The sequence below is a fragment of the Paramisgurnus dabryanus genome, chromosome 9 (assembly GCF_030506205.2).
Source record: "Paramisgurnus dabryanus chromosome 9, PD_genome_1.1, whole genome shotgun sequence".
Lineage (NCBI taxonomy): Eukaryota > Metazoa > Chordata > Actinopteri > Cypriniformes > Cobitidae > Paramisgurnus > Paramisgurnus dabryanus.
In genome coordinates this window covers 29,962,987-29,978,324 of record NC_133345.1, presented here as the reverse complement: position 1 = coordinate 29,978,324, position 15,338 = coordinate 29,962,987, and the positions used below count along the sequence as shown (strand labels likewise).

General features: G+C 35.6%; 1 protein-coding gene across 2 annotated transcripts in view; it reads left to right on the top strand.

The window, feature by feature from the left end:
• Nucleotides 1–15,338, top strand: part of LOC135773826 (transcription initiation factor TFIID subunit 4) — a 131,298-nt gene that overhangs the window by 84,972 nt on the left and 30,988 nt on the right. Inside the window, exon 15 of one of the 2 annotated variants that reach the window (XM_065283666.2) lies at nucleotides 12,847–14,528. The exons of the other annotated variant lie outside the window; for it this stretch is intronic. Coding sequence (XP_065139738.1) covers nucleotides 12,847–13,020 — 174 coding nt within the window. The 3' untranslated portion in view covers nucleotides 13,021–14,528. Of the gene's footprint in view, nucleotides 1–12,846; nucleotides 14,529–15,338 lie in introns of those variants that run through there. 2 annotated transcript variants of the gene reach the window in all.

The window sequence follows — 15,338 nt, the reverse complement described above, 5'->3', positions numbered from 1 at the left end:
CACTGAAGCTGAACCATCCCAAACCTTTTATATAACGTATACTATATATCAAAGATCTTAAACGACAATTTATGTATTTTAGGCAATTAACTAAGTTCAGTCGATCTGCTGAGTGGTTTTTATTGGCTGCTCGTGCTGCAGTGCATTTTGGGTAAATCTTGTTCCTTTACCTACACCATTAACTAGGAGCCTTTGTGAACCATGCATTAAGAAATGTATTTAGTGATATCCCAAAATGGATGGATGCGAAAAATTACATTTGTCATTTTCTTCAATATTTTTTAAAATATAAATATTCTTAATCTTAACTTAAACATTAATTTATCTTAATTCATATTGTTGTGAAAATTGCATCATGATGCTACTGTATCATTTGTTCCCTAAATCAGGAAAACTTTACATAGCAGTAACAATGCGGTCAATGAATGTGATTGGATGATCAGTGTTACATTCTAAATGTTTTTATAACACCAATATTTGTATCACTACATTTCTGACCCTGGACCACAAAACCAATCATAAGTCGCATGGTTATATGTGTAGCAATAGATAAAAATAAATTTTAAGGGTCAAATTATGGCACTTTTAAAGCCATAAATTATTATGATATTAAGGAAATATCACGTTCCAACCACAAATATATCAAAATTGTATTTATCATTAGTAATATGATATTTTTAATATATATATATTTTTTTTGTTCTTTATTTTGTCATGTATTACTGTAATGTAATGTAACTTTGTTTTTGTTTTACTTGTTGGACCACAGGAAGAATAGCCACTACCTAAATAAATAAATAAATATGTATTGCTAAAGACTTCATTTGGACAACTTTATTTTTTTTAAATCAATATTTAGATTTTTTTTACACCCTCAGATTTCAGATTTTGAAATAGCTGTATTTCGAACACATATCAAACTATATATAAATGAAAATATTTATTTATTTATTTATTTATGATGAAAATAAAAAAAACTACCCTTATGACTGGTTTCATGGTCCAGAGTCACATTTATGGTTTTTAATGTCTAAAAAGTTTTTAAAAACTCATCAATTTGCTCGGTTGTCAATCGGGTGTTAACCATGATCTCCATGACACCCATTTAATGCCGTATTATTTTAATCACCATATAACTTTTTTGTAAGAGAGTAAAGAAGCCAATTAACATTTTTATAGGTTATTCCCTCTCTTTACTAGTGACCAAAACCAAAAAACTGAATAATAACAAACCAAACAGCCTTTATCCTGTGAATCAGTATTATTATAAAGGCGAGTAAATAGCTGATGGTTATAATGGTGCTGCTCTCTGTCCAGTCATTCTGACCCTTTGATTAGCGGAAAAACAAAGCGCTTCTCATTTTCTTCTGCTGGCTTTGTTAATCTTGGCTGCTGTGGCGTAGTTCAAAGCGAGAGCGGGGCATATAATCCACGCAATATACATCTGTGAATTATTATTGTAATTCTTTATACGTTTATTGGAGCTGAATAAACTCCACATCAAATACATCACTTGGGCGATGTCGAAAATGCCTCGGGCTAATCACTCGACATCTGCTAACTCTTTCAAAATGTCCTCATCGGCCTTTTCTCCTGGCGAAGGAGGAGAGGAAAAGTGAGAGGGAATTTCTGGTCTTAATTAATGGCCGCCGTGGAGAGAGAGGGAGAGAGATTTCATCCCTGAGGCTAGGGCTCTGAGCGTAGGGAGAGGAGGTGGGTGAGCCGGGATCTGTGATAATACAACATGGAGGTAGACATGTGGGAAAGCTTTGGCTCTTGGCTCGGCCTCAGACGCTCTGACATGATGGGAGGGCCTCTCTCTCTCTCTCTGTCTCTCTCTCTCTCTCTCTCTCTCTCTCAATAAGAACAAGTGACTGGTGAAGTCTACATGGAAACTTCTCTTATTGACTTCTCAGGCAGGGTTTGAATGACTGTAAACTCAGCTCAAACTGTCAGCTTTGATATTTGGTATTGTGATATTATAACATATTTAGAATACTTAACTTTGAGATGCGATATAGTAGTTGCACTGAAAAAAAAAGATTCATTCAATTTACTAAATTTTTTAAGGTAAGTGGTTGCAATCAATTTATTTAAGCAACATTTAAACAAAAGAAAGAAAAAACTTTTCTTTAAATGTAGCGTAAATATATTGATTGCAACCACTTACCTTAAAAAATTGAGTAAATTGAATGAATATTTTTTTCAGTGTGTTTAAAGGCAAAATCAACAAATGAACACTGAAAAAAATTATTCTGATTTCTTATTAAATTTAACCTAATTAATACTTGCTTATTTATCCATTACAATATACATTTTTGTTTTAATGGAAAATATTAACTCTTTCACCGCCAGCGTTTTTAAAAAAAAGTGGCCAGCCAGCGCCAGCGTTTTTCATGATTTTCACCAAAGTTTAATGCCTTCCAGAAAATGTTCTTCTTTAAATATATAAACATACAATATACCAAATGAAAGAACAGACCCTCTGCTTTCAAACAAAAAAAAAACGTTTCATCCTACCTTCAGTGGTTCTTTTCCAATCAGCTTTTGAATATGGGTAGGTTTCTGCAAAAACACCACATTTTGAGCAAAAAGCAGAGATAATTCCATTTTTGTGACGGACTTTTCATAGAGATCCCATTCAGAACGATCTTTAAAACAGACACGGACATGCAGCCGCTTGCCATAGGGCAATACTTCCGGGTTTAAAAAGTTGCGGAAGGGCGCCACCTGGTGGATAATAGTGGTATTGCGGAAAGACGGAAAATCTCGTCATTGGTGGGGAAGCGTTTTCTCTTAATTGACGAGATATCTTGTCAATGGCGGGGAAAGAGTTAAGTGGTTTCTAGGCATGTCACGTGTTTTAAACCAATATGTATATATGTAAACTTAACTGAATTTAAATTGTGACTACGTGAATAATTTGCGTTGTATTAAAGCAATATTGCTGAAACTGGTGGGGATTTCCAGTTCCCAGCATGCTTTGCATAAGAGTGAATATTGAGAGTAAATATCAAAATAACGAGTTATTTTTGGCCTTTTTAATTAAGATAAGAAAAGAGGGGGACTTACTTTATACTTTATATAGAAAATAGTAGCATTGGTGAATTTAATTCATTTTTACTCGGATCAACTAAATTTAATTTTGCTAAGGCAACTAAAAACATTTGAGTAATTTTATCTAAATGTAGATAATTTTATTGCATTTAGGCTTTTTATGATATTTTTAGATAATTTAATTGCATGTAACCACTTACCTTAAAAAAGAAAAGAAAAAAATTCACTGACAAGCTCAGATGCAAAATCCGCTAAACGCCACCTCTGTCGAAAATAAGAGATAATGATATTAGTTGAAGATAATGATATTGAGCAAATGCTCTTGGCACATATTATACGTTCATCAAATACTTTCGCTTCAAATCTGCTTAATCCTGGCCTTGGGCTATTCATAAATATGACTTTCTTTGCAGAATCCATTAAACGCGACAACACATTTTCAGCAAAATCCTCTAAGTGCACAGATGAAGAATTGGACGGCACACGTACTGTATGTCAAAATTAAGGGTTGTTTTAGGCTTTTTAATTAAGATAAGAAAAGAGGGGGACTATTTTTTTATTTCTAAATTTTAGTAGAACTAACATGATTAGAAAATAGTAGCGTTGGTGAATTTAACAAATTTTTACTCAGATCAACAAAATTTTATTTTGCTAAGGCAACTAAAAACATTTGAGTAAGTTAACTAAATGTAGATAATTTAATTGCATTTAGACTTTTTATAATATTTTTAGATCATTTAATTGCGTGCAACCTCGCATACAAAAAATAATTCAGTAAAGAGCTCAGATGCAAAAGTCGCTAAACGGCTCTTTCGTCAAAAATGAGATAATGATATTGAGCAAATGCTCTCAGCACATATTACACGTTCATTGAATACTTTCGCTTAAAATCTGCTTAATCCTGGCCTCAGGCTACTCATAAATACTGCTTTGTTGGCAGAATCCATTAAAGGCCATAACACGTTTAGCAAAGTCCTCTAAGTGGCACAGATGAAGAATTGGATGAACAATGGCACACATACTGTATGTCACGGTGCAAGATTTTTTTACCTGATTAAAGGGGGTTTGCAGAATAAATTAGGATAGTTTACCTGAATTTTTGCGTCTTTTTCCTTTATTCAGACTTTTGTATGCATTTAGAGGGTTTTGCAGTAAAAGAGTCACATTTGTTAAATTACAATGTATTGACTTAATTGACATTTGATAAAATAAGGCATTTCAATTTCTAACTGATAGTGTTTATCTTGTAAAGCTGCAGTTTCAGTGTTTCTGTTTCAGGTTTCAGTGAACAATCATGAAGATTTCATTATACTGTGATGCACGTTTACTTGCATCCATCACTTCATCTCAATGTCAAGCGTTTGCTGATATAGCAGTATTGTTAATGTGTGTGTTTGTCCATTAACCTGCAGCCCTGAGGTGAAACTGCAGCCAAGTCAAATATTGGCTCCAACATAAAGAGCTGCTGCTTCACACCACTCAAAATACTGTGAAGGAATCAGCAGAAACCTGCTGAAGATAAACCCAATGCTGACTGACTTCAGCTCTTTGCCAAACATGAAACAATTAGGAATTCTAGGAGAGATGGGGGCTGAAAAACATACATTAACACAAAGTAAATTTAGCAAAGTGGAAGCCAATGTGGCTTTGTTCCAGTGAGGGTTTGGCAAAAGATGAACTTGTTATGCAGGCTTAGATTTGAGCGGTAACCTGTTATCACCGTGATCATTAAACATCTTTATACTCTCAAGCCGCTGGTTGTATTGGGCAGTGCTCCGACACGTAGCCCAGACACATTATCGGCGACACAAATTCAAGTCCTGGCCGGTCACATTTCCCTCTCTACACCCTGTTCTTTCCTGTCTTCTCTGTGTCTGTTGATTAAAGTTGGAAAAATGTCTTTAAAGCAACAATATGTAAGATTTTTGTATATGTAAAATATCCAAAAACCATTTGCACAGTGTGATATATTTTATGGAGTTGTTGTGTACTTAAAGGAATATTCCATTTTCTTAAAAGAAAAATCCAGATAATTTACTCACCACAATGTCATCCAAAATGTTGATGTCTTTCTTTGTTCAGTCGAGAGGAAATTATGTTTTTTGAGGAAAACATTGCAGGATTTTTCTCATTTTAATGGAGTTTAATAGACACCAACAATTAACACTTAATTCAACACTTAACAGTTTTTTTCAACGGAGTTTCAAAGGACTCTAAACGATCCCAAACGAGGCATAAGGGTCTTATCTAGCAAAACGATTGTCATTTTTGACAAGAAAAATAACAAATATACACTTTTAAAGCACAACTTTTCGTTTAGGTCCGGTCTAGCGCGACCTAACGTAAATGCGTAGTGACGTAGGGAGGTCACGTGTTACATATATAAAAGCGGACCATTTTAAACAATAAACTGACACAAAGACATTAATTAGTATCAGTTGACATACAACAACGTAGGAACGGTCCTCTTTCACCACATTTGTAAACACTGGGGCGGAGTTTCGCGTTCGTCCTCTGTGACCTCTTGACGTCATGACGTATTGCGTCGGGTCATGCTAGCTCATGACGACCGGATCTAAACGAGAAGTTGTACTTTAAAAGTGGATATTTGTTATTTTTATTGTCAAAAATGACAATCGTTTTGCTAGATAAGACCCTTATGCCTCGTTTGAGATCGTTTAGAGTCCTTTGAAACTCTGTTGAAAAAAACTGTTAAGTGTTGAGTTAAGTGTTAAGTGGTGGTGTCCATTAAAATCCATTAAAATGAGAAAAATCCTGCAATGTTTTCCTCAAAAAACATAATTTCTTCTCGACTGAACAAAGAAAGACATCAACATTTTGGATGACATGGTGGTGAGTAAATTATCTGGATTTTTCTTTTAAGAAAATGGAATATTCCTTTAATAGGGATGCTCCGATCAGGATTTTTGCAGCTGATACCGAGTACCATGCAATTTGTTGTCTTGGTGATCGGGCAGATACCAATGCCCGATACTGATTCTTCAAGCTAATATGCAAGCTCTTTAATGATGACTGTAAAAAAAATTCTAGATAAAGTACAACCCAATCTCACAGCAAATCATGTTATAGTCACCAAATATTTGATTAATTTATTTGTTTGTGACACAATTTTTTTTTGTGCCATGAACACAAATGTCTATTTCGTGTCACTCAGCACGAATGTCTATAAATAGTTTTTCGTGTTCGTGGCACGACTTTCTTTATCGTGTCATTTAGCGCATGCAAATAATAAACTTTCGGCATAAAGATTCAATGTCCGCAATAAATCGGAGCCCATCCTCATGTAAAACACATATATCCTTGTAAGGGCAAAGAGAGAAATCCAAATTTTCACGTTGCATATGAGCAAAGGATTGTAACTCGCACTGTGTAAACATTGTCTTCAATTGCGGCCGCATTCAGGAGCCTTATGATGACAAAAGCAAATAAAAAGATCGGCAAAGTTCATGAGATCAGACCCATCAAATCATTTAATGGCATGATCGGCTGACCGATCAGAGCATTCCTAGTACGTTATCCCAAAAGTACCCAAGGATTTGTAAATATAAATATAAATGGCTCGTCCCTTGTCTCCCTTGTAATTGTCACTTTTTTAGTGACTTACTATCTGTGCTATCCTCAGTTTCCGGTTGTAAAAACGAATCATTATGAAGGCTTAAAATAATGTGATCAAACGTACAGGTAAAGATATTCATTCATTATCTCATCCATCCACATGATCAGCGAATTCCATACATCTCTGGATGATAAAAACAACATCTCCCATCATTCAGCTCCCCTTCATAACATCATTAACACCTTTGTTATTGTAAAAAAGTGACCTCTAGTGGAGAAAATCCTACATATTGTGCCTTTAATTAATAAAAAAAATGTTTATACAGCAATTGCCAAATGATTTGTGTTATTACGACTGTCTGGTGGCATCTGAGAAGTAAAAAGTCAGAAATGTACATATGTTGGTCAGATGCTCGCAGGCACATCCTACTACTCTCTCAGGGTCTTGAGACCCTTTTTTGGACAGTCAACATCCCCATAGGACTCTCTATCTCTCTTTCTCTCTCGCTCTCTCTCTGTCAGCAGTCAGAAATTGTCTGGAAAGATGTATGGAGGTATCCGTGTGCTAGCTGTCAGATGGATATGTCATGTGACATTATGCCCGCGAGGGCTCGATGCTGATAAAATGACAGATGCTGTTTTTTGCCTCATGAATTTCGCTTCGCACAAAAGCAGACTCTTTTCTTCTTTCTTCGGCTCCATGTTGACCTTCGCAAAAATCACATCGTGTCGGCTGATTCAACAATCCCAGAGCATAATTAGCAGTAATTCAATGTATTTTGCTTCCCGGGGAACCACTGCGAGCGAACAAACTGAGCCGTGCGTGTTTATGAACATCTTAACATGAGGTCAGAAAATGCACGAATCTCTATAGAAACAGACAGCAACAAGGCCGTGTTTGGGTTTTGGCATTGGCTGAGTGCTAATGGAGAACTGACCTTTCTGTCTGATTTTGGATCATTTACCCTTCGCCTCTCTTCAGCCCTGGAGCCGCCGGTCCGATCTGTTTTCCTCGGGCCAAATACGGGAATGAAGGTTAATGTTTGCGCGTGAACAGAATACAGGAATCGCTATCAATGATATTGATAACCATGGATGACTCGCTGATATTTACATTCATGCATTTAGCAGATGGGTTCATTCACTTTTTATGTATTTGAAAAGGAAGCATAATAATGCAATAGATAAAACGTTTCATAAAACGTCCTAAACATTTCTCTCTCGAACACACACATATGCAGATATTCGTACACACACGCAAATGCCTGAGGTGAGCCTGATGCTGCGTTCAGGTAGATGGGATGCGTTTGATTGGTCCGGGCCGTGATTGGCATTAATTGCCATGGCAGAAGGCAGGCCCGCCTCTCGTATGAGGTCAACTCTGATTGGCCTGATTAGTCCAGATCTTTCTTCTCAGGCCCGAGGGCGTCCTGTTCTCCGCCTGTCCCGAATTCCCCAAGCTCAGCTCACTCCACCCGTCACATTCACTGATGGCTCAGTAAAGACGAGGTCGAGCGAATTCGGCCACCCTGAGCAGAGCCGCGGCGTATGAAGGATTTCATCTAGAGTTAAAGTTCAGGCCGGGTCTGCCGTCAGATGGTTTTCATTACCGTCTCTGTGTCTCGCTGCTTTGTGTTTACCGAGTGCAATCAGTGTAATTGTACAATGTCTGTTGGGGAGTGAGATTTAGTTTCCGGTCTTATTTCGCTTTGCCCAGCTCGTTGTTTGTGTTATGTGGTTTCTACCATCCGATATTTTACTTTTATTCAAGAAAGATGGAAGTCTGACTCAGTTGTGTAAGAATCTTTGAGTTTATTTCGAGCCCTCCATCGGTTTGCACTTAAAAGCAGTAGATGAGCAGATTTATATTAAAAAGAGCAGTTTAAAAAGGTAAACAATTTCGAAAATGTATTGGCTTTTTACAAGTGGTACCAGAATTGTTGATGGTGTAAGAGTGTACAGTGTGTAAACTTATGCAGGTGTTTCTCATTTATTTTCTGTGGATGTTAGCAGCAGGGGATTGTGGGATTGACAACAGAGCGGTCAAAGTTAAGAGATTCTAAACTATAGATAAACATATATGCACACATACGTCATTAGCAGCTGTTTTTATGGTCCGCTATACACAAGTTGGAACGGCCCTAGGTGGTACGTTAACCAGTGTTGCCAAGTCTGCGGTGATCACTTTAAAACTGGTGAGGTGGATTGATTTTCCTCTGGGTTAAATGTAGAAGAATTTTGTTTATTGTCTGTCAATATTAATGTAAGATTATTTTATTAACTCTTTTCCCGCCAGTGTTTTTAAAAACAGTTGCCAGTCAGCACCAGGTAAGAGTGCCACCTAGAGTATAAGAGCGGAAATATGGATTGTCCTAAAAACTCGTCATTGGCAGGAAAGTGGTTTCTCTTAATTAACTCGTCAATGGCGGGGAAAGAGTTAAATATATAAACATACAATATATCAAAAGAATAGAGCCTCTGCTTTAAAAAAAATTTACATTTAATAATAATAACTTTATTTTACATAGCGCCTTTATTAAAATACCAAATATTGAATAAAAATCTGGTATGATTGCATTTTTGTTAGAGATCTGATTCATAGCGATGATCAAAACATACTGTTATGAGTTTTTACTGTTTTTGGATCAGTGGATGCTTCAGTGTTTTATTAGTTGGATAAAAATCCCACCTAGTGCACTGGAAAAACTATGCAGAATTTTTGTCAAATCAACATATATTTTTATACTACTTTAACTTAAAAAATTAAGTTAAACAGCTTAAGCTAGTTTTTATACAACCTGATCTCACGTATTTTCCGTGTTATAGTAACAGAATATTTTGCCCATTTATCCATGTCATTTTCACGGATCTCCGCATTTTTCCGTGTTCGTACCATGGACTTTCTTTTCCGTGTCAGTTTTACTTATTGGTAATTGTTTTTCCTATTTTCTTACCATTTTCGCGTGGGTTTGGAGTTAGAACGACTTTTTGTAACATAAAATGACATCCTAACTCAAACCCAACTCTCTAACCCTAACGTCAGGCGTCAATTGTTTAAAAATCCGGAAAAAAATAGTATAAACCAATAGTTAAAGTGACATCCCAACCCAAACCCCAAATCTAACCCCAAACCCACACAAAAATGGTTTAAAAATAGGAAAAACAATTGAGTAACTAGTACATGAAACTGACACAGAAAAGAAAGAACAGACACGGAAAAATGCGGAGATCCGTAACAATGACACGAATAAATGAGCAAAATATTCTGTGAGTATACCACGGAACTTTGTGAAATCATGTTGTTTTTATAAGTTTTGTCAACTATTCACAGGTCAAAACTTTGTTGTTTTAACTAAATGTTGAATATTTTACAGTGTGGATAATATCGGAAATATGGATTGTCGTAAAACTCGTCATTGGCATGGAAGCATTTTCTCTTAATTGATGAGATAACTCATCAATGGCGGGGAAATAGTTAATGAAAATCCATTTTTAGTATTTGGGCTATGGTCACTGGGCTAGATTTAATTGGTCACTGGGTTGTTATTTTTTGCGCAAATCTGGCAACCCTGCCATGACAGTCCGTGAACACTGGAGCGCAGTCCTCTGTGTGTCCTCAAACGTATGTTTGATCAAATGTTGTAGAGCCAAACATTACTATAAAACTATTGCCAAACATTATAAATGTTAAAGTGTTGCTAACACAACATTAAAATTGTTACTATAGTTTAAAAACCTGTAATATTAAAGGTGCAGTGTGTAATTTTTAGAAGGATCTCTTGACAGAAATGCAAAATAATATACAAAACTATATTATCAGGGGTGTATAAAAACCTTTTTATAATGAACCGTTGTGTGTTTATTGCCTTAGAATGAGACGTTTTATATACATACACAGAGGGTCCCCTTACATGGAAGCCGCCATTTTGTGCAGCCATGTTTCTACAGAAGCCCTTAACGGACACACTTTTTTTACTAAGTCGTCTCCATCGATGACATGTTTGTCCGGTGGTGGCTACCAGGGTGCGATTTGTGAAAAAAACAGAGGGGGGGATGTTTTCATAGGCGTCGAGTTATTTTGTACCCACCACTAGTTTTTACTTTTTTGACTGTTTTCAGTGGTTATGAAGAGCAATATGAGAGAGAAATTTGGTAATTATTGTCTGACCTAACAAAAATCCATTATAATATTATTATTATTTTTTATATATTTATAATTAAAATATTTCTAATATTCAGAAATGCGCTCTCCGCTCACGAGCTCTGATCGGAACAAACCCGAACCTCACTGTCTGCTGAACTTGCGCAGAAACATCAAAATATAACCAGCTTTTTAAAATGGTTTTAAAACTTAACATTTAGACTATTTTAGCCCAAATTATGAGCTTATTGACGATTTTTTATCATTCTTGACATAATGCGTCTCTGTCCACAGCACATTTCAAAACATTTTAATTCATAAAAATAAATAATGAGAACATGAACTCATCACTGCATTTGCAGGAATTGTAAAATCTTTTTTCTTATTAACTCATGAAGCAGCCTTACGCAATATTTTTATTCTAATAGCTTATCTTTCCCCACACATATGAGCTGTGATCATGCACAACGAAAAAACACGCAAGAATTAAATCTTGAATGGCAAAACTGTATGGCACAATGTAGTGTCAACTTAAACATAAATATGAACAATGTATTTATTGCAAAGTTAAACCATTACAGTAGAAACAGTTTTACTGCTGCTTTTAAAGTAATAATATTAACTTTACACCGCAATGCGGAGCTACAGTAAAATGATAGAAAAGACAGATGCATTATGTGTTAGTCACTTAGCCTCATTTGCGCAAACTGGACGCGCCCGCGCCTCGCTATACACCTCATCTGCGTGTTACTTCGGCCATTCTCAGTGGTGTGACTGGGACACTAACTCTGCTTGTCATCATAAACAGATAATCAGATTGTGATGTTTATTCCCGCTTTATTAATATGCGGATGAATATGCTGCCTTCCACCGTTTCGACACACAGCTCCATAACCATCTCGCATGTGTTGATAGGCTACTCGTGAGGTGTAACCGGGTCTGTAACCAATCAGATAGCGCCGTGGGCCGGACATTGAGCAAGTCTGCAGAGTGGTGAATACAGAGAGGCTGCGCGCGGCAGCTGTATCAGAGCCAGCCAAAGCAGCGCATTTTAAAACAAAATTGACTTTAATCAAACCACGGATCAGTGATATGTTTTGTGATCCGTCTCGCCACTAGTGTAGTAGCACTGATCACTTTGAGGGGGGGATAAATTTATCCCCACCGGGGATAAAAATAATTAAGCAGAGGCAGGGATACATTGACCAGAAAGGGGGAAATCCCACGCATCCCCCCCGGCAAATCGCACCCTGGTGGCTACCATAGCTTCTCTATGTGTTTCAAAAGCAAGAGGTGAGAAGTGGACTGAGCCGTTGGTTGCAATTCGCAACCTCACCACTAGATGCCGCTAAAATGTACACACTGCACCTTTAAGTTATAGATATACAAAAACACATTATCAGCTGTAACTGGTTAGCCCATTTTTTCGGAAATATAAATATATTAGGTAATTGGCAGGGTTTACGAACCTGTAAGTGACGTCTGCAATTGGAACGTTACAAAATGGCGGACGCGTCTACATATGTGAACGGTCGAATGACGTATCTATGTATACATATGTGTGTAGATGATGGATAAATAATGCAGCCTATCCCACTATTGCAGTAGGTCAAATGGGACAAAACAAAAGTTGTTACTCTCATTGGATCTGGTTTAGGTTCCTTCAGTTGAAAAAAAAATATATTCATAATCAGTAAAATGTCTTTGTTTTTGGAGCACTGTATCATGTAAAGTATACCTAGAAGCCCCATTGACATCCATAGTAGGAAGAAAATACTATGGAAGTCAATAGGGCTTTTGATCGGTTTGGTTACAAACATTCCTCAAAATATCTTCCTTTGTGTTCATCAGAACAAAGAAATACATGTTTGTAACAACATGAGAGTGAATAAATGACAGAATTTTCATTTTTGGGTGAACTATCCCTTTAAATGTTTGTTCTCATGGAATACAGCTACATGTAAAATAATCATAATAATGTCAAATGCGTGAATATAAAATGGATGAGAGCTCATGTGATTTAAAAACTAGAATGATACAAAGTCAGAAACTTGGTGTTTTGTTGTCCTCAGGTGTCGGGAAGTTCGTCGTGTTCTCCGGCCGGATCATCGGCTGCCTCCAGTTCTTCGCGACAGTATTCCCGACAGAGAATAACACGCGTCAACCTCAGGGACTTCATATTCTACATGGAGCAGGAGAGAGAAACGAGTCGATCGCTTCTGCTCTACCGTGCCCTCCTCAAGTAGCTAACACTTAACAAACTCATAACACTACAAACAAACCGTACAGACGTTCAGCCGACGATTGACTTCCTTCCAGCCGTGCCTTCAGCTCGCTTTACCCTCTGTGTCTGTGATGTTGTAAAGTCATCATCGCTTTGATAGCAAACTGAAAAATGGAAAAAACCAAGACGTCCTCCATGTTTCACTGTTACGTGATTAAATGCATTCATTGTGTTCATGATAGTGAATCTTAAGCTAAGCTAATGTCGGGCTTTGAGCCATATGGGAAGGCTTTTTTTATTATTCATTTCGTGAATTCATTTCACTGCAAACAATCTTTTTCTTAATTTTATAAAAAATCGTGTTTTTTATAGCCCATTTGCACGTTTTTATTTATTTTTGATCATATATTTTTAAATGCATCTCACTACATTTTGTTTCATTTTTTGTTTAAAAAATAGAAAAATGACAATTTGGTACTGCGGTAAAATTTTTTTAACTTGTTTTCTGTGAAAAACAAATCTTGCTATCTGACACATTTTGCTTCTTTTGTTTTAAGATTTATTTGAAAAGATTTTTTGCAGTGTTGCTCAGAGACGCTGTATATTCAACACAGAGCGCTTACAATGAACGATCTTTAAGATGAAGTGATCAATGTACTTTTGTTTTTGTTTTGTTCATTGGTTTCTAAACTTTATGCAGATTTTTTTTAAAATGTGATCATCCGTGTCCAACCAATTCACAGTATTTAAAACCCTATAAAAGTTGAATGAATCGACTGAAATCTTTTATCGAAGAAACCTTTTATGAGTGAGGCTTCAATGTAAATAGATTTTATGATGAATATTGTTTCTAACAGCATGTATAAATGATTTCCACATGATATTTTAGCAGCTAAATAACATTTTAAAATCATGTAACAAAGAATGAAATATTCCCTTTAATTTATCATAATGCATCTTATCTTTCATTGTGTTTTTGTAATATTTTATATGTACACATGAGAAACATTTATTCTGTGTTTTTTAGAAACAGGCCAGCAGTGATCCGAGTTACAGCAATACGAGCACCGAAACACATCGCATTATCTTCAACGTGATTTTTATTTGTCTGAATGTTAAAGTCCGTTTGCAATTCACGTCATATTTTCAAGTGCGGGATATTTAGAGATGTGGGCGGGGATTTGATTTTATCCATCATGATTTGATTCGATTTTTAAAAAGTGGGTGTTTAGTACATCACAATGAAACCGAATGTAAAATGTTTCTTAAAACATTCCCAGACACTTAAATACATTTAAAGGGGGCATATCATGAAAATCTGACTTTTTCCATAAGTGCTATAATTGGGTCCCCAGTGCTTCTATTAATCTAGAAAATGTGAAAAATAACAACCTATTTACTTTGGTTTACCAAAATTTTCTCTGCAAGCATGTGGAAAAATAGGCCATTAAAATTAGCAAAAAAAATTGTCAAGAAAAAAATCTTAGTATTTTTGTCTTGCTTTCAGTAAAAATATCAAAAAAATCTTAAATTAAGATGCTTTTTCTTGATGAGCAAAATGACCCAAGAAAATAAATCTAGTTTTTAGGACAAAAATATCAAATCTAAGTGATTTTGTGCATAAAACAAGCAAAGAAAAATCTGCCAATGGGGTAAGCTAATTTTTCTTGAATTGTTCTTGAATTTTGAGATTAAGAAAAAAAAATTAAGATTTTTTTGCTTACCCCATTGGCAGATTTTTTTGCTTGTTTTCTTAACAAAATCACTTAAATTTGATATTTTTGGTCTAAAAACTAGGCTTATTTTCTTGGCGTGTTTTGCTAATTAAGAAAAAGCATCTTAATTTTAGAATTTTTAGATATTTTTGCTGAAAACAAAACAAAATTACTACAAATTTTTTTCTTGAAAATCATTTTTTGCAGTTATCCAACCATGGCACTGGCATTTAGTGCAGAGAGAAAAACAATTTGACAGCACACTTGAGTTTTAATTTTAACGAACCACTATCATGGCGATCATTTGCACTGCAAAAAATGATTTTCAAGAAAAATATTTATTAGTATTTTTGTCTTGTTTTCAGTCAAAAAAATATCAAAAAATTCATAAATAAGTCTAGTTTTTAGACCAAAAATATTAAATTTAAGTGATTTTGTGAATAAAACACGCATAAAAATCTGCCAATGGGGTAAGCAAATTTTTCTTGAATTTTTCTTGAATTTAGTGTTTAAGAAAAATGTTTAGATTTTTTTGCTTACCCCATTGGCAGATTTTTTTGCTTGTTTTATGCACAAAATCCCTTAAATTTGATATTTTTGGTCTAAAAACTAGACTTATTTTCTT